Genomic DNA, 8,643 nt, shown 5'->3' on the forward strand with positions numbered 1-8,643 from the left:
GGTGACAACTGAGTCATCTCACTCTCCTTTACTGGAAGGAGGAGACCCCCAGAGGCCACACCCTCTCCTCAGGTCATAGATGCATTTTAGCACCTGTGCTCATTGGCTGCTTTAGCAAAGTACCTGGCGCAGGATAAACAGTCAGCAAATAGAATGCTCGCTGGCATTATTGTTAATAACTGAAACTTTGGGAAATGATTGCGTGCCAGCCACATGGCGGGCACAGTGCGCGGTGCTGGGCCTCCGGAGACGAGCCAAACATGGCTCTACCTCGGGCTGTTCGTGGCCAGGAGGACGGCTGGCAAGGAAGGTGTCTCTGAACTGGAGGGGAGGGAGGCACAATGGGAACAGTGGGCTCCGCGCCCCAGAAGGACATGAGTCCTGTGAGTCCGCCTCTTAGAGGTGGGGAAGACCTCACAGAGGGGACATCTGGGCTGTGCTATGGTCTGAACGTGCCCGCCCGCCAAATTCATGTAGAAATAAAACCCCCAAAGATGACGATCCCCACCCCCAGCCACCATGTGAGGACACCAAGAGAAGGCACCAGCTTAGGGCCCCGAGGACAGTGCTCACGGGACCGCGCTAGGACCTTGACCTCGGAGTCCAGCCCCCAGAACTGGGAGAAATAAGCATGTACAGTCACCCAGTCTGTGGAAGTTTGTTACAGCAGCCTGAATGGACCAAGACCGGCTGTTCCTTCAGCGCTGGGGGAAGTTTGCCCGCCGGAGAAGAGGGGAAAGGGCGGGTGGGGGAGCAAGGGAAGGACAGGAAGGCGGAGAGGTGAGCGTGAAAGGGAGTGGCCTGCGGGGGGGCGAGGCGGGGGGGGGGGGAGAGTAGCCAGGGTTGGCTGGAGTGAAGTGGGGTCCAGGGCTGGGGGAGGGGAGGCTAGACCAGTGCCTAAGTGCCATCTGAGGAGCCAGGACCTTGTCCTGTGGGCAATAGGAGCTAAGTGGGAGCGCGACCTTCTGAGGGCCACGTGGCCCCAACGAGGAGACCCTGAGTCCTGACGGGAGGTGGGTGGGGTGGGGGAGGCCCAGGTGAGGAGGAGGCGCAGGGGGTCCCTGTTGGGGAAGGCCAGTCAGATCTAGTGCAATACCACTGGCGCCCAGACACTCTGTGGACTTTGTCGTGTAGGTGACGCTCCCTGCGTGGTGTGGGTGAGGGAAGTATTGCTGTAAGTGGTTAGGGGGCTTGCCGCTCTGTGATATTCCCCAGACTGACTACACAAATCACACTGGAAGTCCGCAGGGGTTCTCTGTGGCCTTAATATGATGTCTGCATATGGCACACGACCCCAAATACATGGGTTTGCCTGCTTAACAAATCTTATAGAGCTCTGATTTCCACTGGACACGCTGTCCTTCAAAAGTCGGTACGATCCCTCTGTTGATACCAAGAGGATGCCTACAGGCGAATCCCAAATAAGGGCTTAGTTTTATCTTGAGACAAACGTCCTAGAAGAATCTCGATTCACACAGGTTTAAAAGATGCCACCACAGAGGAAGTGGCTGGACTTCCTGCTTCTCAAGAACAAAGTAAGTCTGTCTGCTTTATGCAGAGTCAGGCGTGGATTTACCGACCGAAACTGGGGTTTGAGTTTCAGGGCCCCTCACTTGCATGGCCCCCTTCCGAGGTCTTGTGCCAGTTTTTAAATTTATAACTTTATATTCTTTTTCTTGAGAGACATAAATAAAACCTGGATCTGCCCCTGGGTATATTTTTAAATGGCATTAATCTTGAGCAGTAAGCAAGAAGGGCTTTGGCAATAAGCATTTTATGACTTGACGTGGCTTCTCACAGTAAAGATGCTTCAGTGGAAAGAATGAGCGGTTTGTGTTTGTTATGCCACAGATTCTGATTTCAACAGACACTTGATTTCAAGAGTAAATTTCTGCTGCCAGCCCAGACTTTCCAGAGCCCATTTCTCCGGCAGGGCAGCGATGGGTGCAGTGAGGGCGACTGGATACGCTGTACCACACCCAGTGGGTGCCTGTTACATGTTTAATGAGCATTTGTAGCAATTGTGGTAAAAACTTATCAGCCCCAGCATGCTTGAAGTCCTTGAGTTTTTGTATTTTTTAAATAATTTCAAAAACACAAAAATGAGAGAATAATCCAAAGAACTTCTGAATAATTTGAGAGTACGTTGCAAGCATGATTCCCCCTTCCCCTAAAACTTTAGTGTTTACAGTCTTCAAACAGGGACAGTCTCCAACCAAAGTGCAGTTTAACCATCAGGACTGGGACATCAACAATGGCATATTACACCTACCACCATCCCCATTCACAGCTCGTGAGTTGTCCAAATAATGTTCTTTACAGCCAAATGACCCAGTCCAGGATTAGGCACTTCTTTCGTTGTTAACTTGTTCAGTCTCCTTCAATCTCTCTGTTTCCCAAAACAGTGACATTTTAAAGGTTCCAGAGTCAGTTAATTTGTAGTATGTTTTCATTTTGGGTGTGTCTGATGTTTTCTCATAATTAGATTCGGATTAGGCATTTCTGGTAGGAATTTCATCTTCTTACTGCATCCTATCAGGTGGCACCTGACTTTATTTGTCCCGTTATCAATGACATTTATTTTTTGACAGCTGCTGGCCTTAGGTTTATTTGTACAAATAGCACAGGGGGATACCAGCCTCATGCAGACAGCAGCCCAGGAAGACACCAGTCCCTCTGTCCTCATGTTGGCACATGGAGGTCTCTCTCCCACAGGGCTTCTGTGGAGCCCAGGCACCGGTGGGGACCCTGAGCTAGAGGCAGGCTGAAGCTCGAGCTGGAGCCTGCTTTGAGCCTGGGCCTTTGGCCAGCAGAGCCTGAGACCTTTGGCACTGCGGGCACCAGTAAGCCTCCTGAGGTGGGGATGGGCAATGTGGGCCAGTCAACTACACTTGTGGCTGATGCCTCAGGGATCTTGGGCTTGACTTCCTCAGGCTTGGCTAGGGCCTTGAAAGACCTGGCATGCACACTCATGGCCTTGGCATTGTTGGCCCACATCTTCAGGCCTTTCTCGTGCTTCTTGGCAAAGCATAGGTTTTTCATGAGTTTGGGGTCCATGTCATTAAGAGATTCATATAACTTCATTGATTCTTGATGCCATTTTTGGGACAGGTTGTGCACAGTGCAGTTCTTGAACTTGGCCTATCTGCACTGTAGCTTACCAATGATGTGAACTTTGACACTTGATTCTAATGGTTGTCAGGTTTTTCCACCATAAACTTACTTGTTTGCTGTTTGTTTTAAATAAGGACTTATTTGAGACTATGCAAATATCTCATTCCTCACCAAACTTTCATTCACTTAGTTTAGCATCCATTGAAGTTTCTTCCTTAAATTAAGTATTACTATGATGGTTACCAAAGGGTGATTTTCAAATTCTATCATTCCATCTACATTTATTGGTTGGCATGCTACAATAGATTAAGCTGCCTCTTCTATATATCTATCCATGTCAGTATGGATTCATGGTCTCCTATTTTATTCAGTAGGTTTATAATCTTTTACTACCATTACACACTTTGATGCTTGAATTGTCCCAGATTGGCAAGTGGGAGCCCATCCAAGTTAGCTTCTGAGCCCTTCCGCCTTATCTCCATCACACTTTGAGTGCTTCCTTACTTCTAGGCCAGGAAGATGTCTGGTTCATCTTATATTTCCCTGACTCAGCTCTGGAATCAGGGAGTCCAGGTTGCTTTTAGTAGCCCAGAGAATGGGGTTTAGAATCCAAGATTTTGGTGCTAGGTGTGTTCCTGGTTTTCGGGATGTCACTGCTTTAGGCTCTCTCAATAGTCAAGAGTACAAAATATATGTGTACGCGCGAGCGCATACACACACACACACACACACACACACACACACACACACACACACACGTTGAAAGCCATCAGTACATCTTAATAACGCCAATTCCAGTGCAATACTACCTGGTTCTTTGTAGCTTCTTCCCTTCCCATATTTGAACTCCTCCTTCAAAAACTTGACTCCTGTCATCCTCAATGTACTTGTTCAATCCTCAATATTTGTTCAATCTCTTTGTACGAAAACACTCTTCTGACTCTGCCAGGCCACTGCCCTGCTCAGCACACCTTTGTGTGGGCCACTGATCCCAAGGGCTTTAGAACTGAATTATTAAGGAAAGAAGGCCGTGCTTTGTTGTGAGAATGGGAATATGGTGGATTGTCTATACCTTATATTTGTAGTTCAGCAACATGGATCAGTTTAAGAAGCTGACTCCAGAAATTCTGATTTATCTCTTTCACTTTTCACTGACATACTTTATGACAAAGTTTATTTATAGGAATAAAGTAGGACTTTCTAAAATCCCCAAACCCCAATAATCAATATTCCCCAATGCAAGGTTACTGAAACGATTGGGTCTTGCTAGTTTATATATGCATTTAAAGATAAGTTTGTTACATGTTTTCCAGTATTTCTAGGTGTTTTGTAGTGAAAATGTTTTCCATTTAGATTGTCCACATCATTACCAGAAACTTCAGTCCCGAACACCTAGTTTGAAATACCTTGGCTGAGTAATTACTCTGGAAGGTACACTTCTATAGGCAGGTGAGTTGTCATGTGGCCAGGTCTAGGAGGAATGCCCCTTGTTCCCCCTCAGAAACTTCCTGTCCTTGGAGGATGCCTGGGAAACTTCTAGAAAAGAGCCAGACATCAGGCTTTTAAGGTCTGCCCCTCTTAACCACCTATCCTTTGTTACATGAACCAGCTTCTTCCTAAAAGGCTTTTCATGCACTGGTGAAGCTGCCCTATCTATCACGTATGTATGTGTGGCATATGTGTGTGTGTATGTATGTATCTATCTCCCTCCCTTTAGACTAAAGTCCCATGACAATTACCACAATATTTCAGCCACTGATCCCTGTCATTTGAAGTAAGCTTTGGGGAGGGCCCTGGGACCAAAAACTACGTGAATGTCACTAATGATTGCTGACTTTATCTTGCATTCCCAGCATTTTTAGGATTCCTGCTGTCAATTTCTACTGTCATGGACCATCCTGCCCAGATCCACCCAATGTGGTGTAGTTCCTTAGTTTTACTGAGGAAGGAATATAATTAAGATTCCACAATGAATCACAAGCAAATGGCAGGGAACATTTTTGTATTTCATTCTGAGTCTTTGGATACAGCCCTTCTTGTAGAATCAGTATCCAGCGCCTTTCCTAGCTCACACGTACCTCTGAACTGATTATCAGGTGTTCACTGCATGGTGTGCCTTTCTTGTGCTCTGCTGATTCTTTTGGCTGTAACGCTCAGCCTTCATCTTGCCAAGAGTGTTTATGTTAGAATGGGCCCCGGTAGTGACAATGGCATCCTGGAATTCAGACTCACTGGCTAGGCCCTTGAATGAGTCATTATAAACTCCCAAGTAGTTGCCAGCAAAGAGCCTCATCATGTATTTCACAGTAAGGTGAGCAGTGTCAGTAAGAAATCCTCCAATCAAAGGCCAAGTCTAAATACATTATACTACTGGACTCCCGGTCAAGATGGAGGCATAGGAAGACATGGCTCACCTCTTTGCACAACCACATCAAAATTACAACTAAAATATATAGAACAACCATCACTCAGAACCGTCAGAAACAGAATTGAACGGAAGTCTAACAACTATGGAATTAAAGAAACTACATCCACCCGGACTGGTAGGAGGGGTGCAGATGTGGAATGGGCTGGTCCCTCACCCACATGTGGTGGATAAAAATTTGGAAGCAAGGAGTCCCAGCTCCAAACCAGGCCCCCCAGTCCAGGGTTCCAGTACCAGGAAGATAAGTCCCCACAGCTTCTGGCTGCAAAACCCAGCCGGGATTGAGTCAGTGAAAAAAACGGTGGGAAGCCCCAAGCAGTTCCTCTTAAAGAACCTACAAATGGACTCACCTACTAGACTCATTTCTTCTGAGCTCCAGCGTCAGGGTAGCAGCTTGAAAGGCACCAGTGGTACACTGGGAGAAAATAAAGTGTCTGGCATCGACATGAGCAGAGGCCCTTGTCTCTTTTCTAAACCCTCCCCCCACAGAGCTGGCAAACTGGTGCTATACCTGAGACTCCATCAACTGACTAACACTGTCTTACCTGACTTGGAGACCCCCAGAGACTCCACCCCACCCAACTTACAGACCTACCCAAGCTGCTTTTCTATATGAATGGCTGGTCTTTGCTCCTGCCTCATAACCCCCCAAATCCTCTCAAACAATCAGTAGCTGATCTCAGTGAGCCCCAGGCCCAGCAACAGCAGCAGCCTGCCAAGATTCATCATTTGCCTTTGCCTAGGAATCTCCAAGCCCAGCACAAGTAGCAGCCATCTCAGGTTGCTTTACAGCTCAGGCAGGGTGCCCCAGGTGAAACACAGGTCGGGGCTGACCTTGGCCTGCACCACCCGGGAAACCCGAGGGCCAGTGCACTCAGAGGACAGCTACAGGAGCACCGCCACCCTGCCCCTGCACAGCTGATCTTCCTGGAGGGTGGAGGTTGATGGTCAGTGGTCACAACCAGTCCTTGGAGCTGACTGGCCTGGGTAAATCCCTCCCATTGATCTGACGACAGCAGCCAAGTCTCAACTACAGGAGGAGGGTGTGCTCAGCCCACATGAAGGGCGCACCTCAAGTACCCAGCTTGGGTGACAGGGTAGGCTGTGCCCCTAGACCCTACCACAGGACACCTACTACATTAGGCCACACTATCAAGACACGGAGTGAAAGCAGCTCTACCTGATATATAGAAATAAACACAGGGAGGCTGCTAAAACGAGGAGACAAAGAAACATGGCCCAAGTGAAAAAACAGATCAAAACTCCAGAAAAAAACCTAAACAAAATGGAGATAAGCAATTTATTAGATGTAGATTTCAAAACACTGGTTATAGGGATGCTCAAGGAACTTAGTGAGGACCACAACATCATAAAAAAGATCCACTCAGAAACAAAGGATACACTAATAGAAATAAAGAACAATTTACAGGGAAACAATAGTAGAGTGGATGAAACTGAGAATCAAATCAATGATATGGAACATAAGGAAGAAAAACAACCAATCAGACCAACAAGAGGAAAAAAGAATCCAAAAAACACAAAGATAGTGTAAACAGCCTCTGGGACACTTCAAAAGGTCCAAACATCATAGAGGTGCCAGAAGAAGAGAAAAAGCAAGAAATTGGAAATTTATTTGAAAAAATAATGAGAGAGAACTTCCCTAATTTGATGAAGGAAATAGACACGCCAGTCCAGGAAGCAGAGAGAGTCCCAAGCAAGATGGATGCAAAAAGGCCCTCTCCAAGACACATCATAATTAAAACGCCAAAGATTAAAGATAAAGAGAGAATCTTAAAAGCAGCAAGAGAAATGAAGTTAGTTATCTACAGGGGAGTTCCCATAAGACTGTCAGCTAATTTATCAAAAGAAATTTTGCAGGCTAGAAGGGATTGGCAAGAAATACTCAAAGTCATGAAAAGCAGGGACCTACAGGGAAGATTGCTCTACCCAGGGAAGTTATCATTTAGAATTGAAGTGCGGATAAAGAGCTTCCCAGACAGGAAAAATCTAAAGGAGTTCATCATCACCAAACCATTATTATATGAAATATTAAAGGGACCTATTTTCAAAAAGATCAAAACTATGAACAATAAAATAGCAAAAAATACAAAGCTATCAACAATTGAATATAAAAAACAAACTAAGCAAACAAGAAAAACAGGCAGAATCATGGATACAGAGAGCGTTTTGATTGTTGTTAGATGGGAGAGCAGGGTGGGGGAATGGGTAAAGCGGTGAGGGGATTAAGAAGTACAAACAGGTAGTTACAGAACAGCCACGTGGTAAAGTACAGCATGGAAAATGGAGCACCGAAGAACTTCCATGCATGACCCATGGACCTGAATAATGGTGTGGGGATTGCCCGAGGGAGTGGGGGGCGCTGGGTGTAGGCGGGCAAGGGGGGGGGAAATCAGGACAACTGTAATAGCCTAATCAATAAAATATAATTAAAAATAAATATATTATCATACTATAATATTACATATATTAAATGTGGTAATTTTCTTTCAGGTTGCTGGAGACATTTGCTTACTATCAGAAAACAATGGCTGATGATGTTAGGCAAAAAAATTTTCCTAAAAACCTACGAGTTCACATGAAGTTCTAATTTGGATAAAGCCAAGACAATAAAATACCTTATCGTGTCAAGTATTAGGGGCAATAACACTAGTCAGAAGAGCCATACGACTGAGCTGGGTCTTCCATTTTTCTTCCTTCGGTGCAGCAGGGAAAGTCAGTGAGCAGACGCCAGGAAGCAGCTTTTCCGATGTCCTCTTAACATCTCTTGGGCTCCGCCCTGCCTGTGGGACGGTGGTTGAACGCGTTAGTGTGGCTCCCTCGAGTCCTGACCGCCTTCCTCTCCCAACCCTCCTGCCTCCTGAGCCCTCTGCTTGGCGTTGCCTGCAATCTCCAGAGCCTTTTCCACCCCTAGGCCCTTGCACACTTAGTTAAGTTCCTCCATTGTGGTAATTAGTTCTCAGCTGCATTATTTGCTTGTTCATCTCTCACCTCCTCTAGACTATGAGCCAACCATAGCAGGCCCCATGACCTACTCACATTAGTTGCATGCTTGTGTCATAGAGAGAGAGATAAAGAATTATTTG

The 8,643-nt window shown here is 46.2% G+C and overlaps 1 protein-coding gene across 1 annotated transcript; it reads right to left on the reverse strand.

Moving 5' to 3' along the window:
* Positions 1 to 2,682: 2,682 nt before the first annotated feature.
* On the reverse strand, positions 2,683 to 3,057 carry LOC129066952 (60S ribosomal protein L29-like). The gene has a single exon (XM_054568658.1). The coding sequence runs from the start codon at positions 3,055 to 3,057 to the stop codon at positions 2,683 to 2,685; it is 375 nt and encodes a 124-aa protein (XP_054424633.1).
* Between the last annotated feature and the right edge of the window lie 5,586 nt (positions 3,058 to 8,643).

This window comes from Pteronotus mesoamericanus, unplaced genomic scaffold, assembly GCF_021234165.1.
Source record: "Pteronotus mesoamericanus isolate MK-2021 breed Mesoamerican mustached bat unplaced genomic scaffold, CSHL_Meso_final contig_20, whole genome shotgun sequence".
Classification (NCBI taxonomy): domain Eukaryota; kingdom Metazoa; phylum Chordata; class Mammalia; order Chiroptera; family Mormoopidae; genus Pteronotus; species Pteronotus mesoamericanus.

What these genes read in the sequence shown, in the direction of transcription:
- LOC129066952 (XM_054568658.1), bottom strand. Translation starts at nt 3,057, where the DNA reads ATGGACCCCAAACTCATGAAAAACCTATGCTTTGCCAAGAAGCACGAG.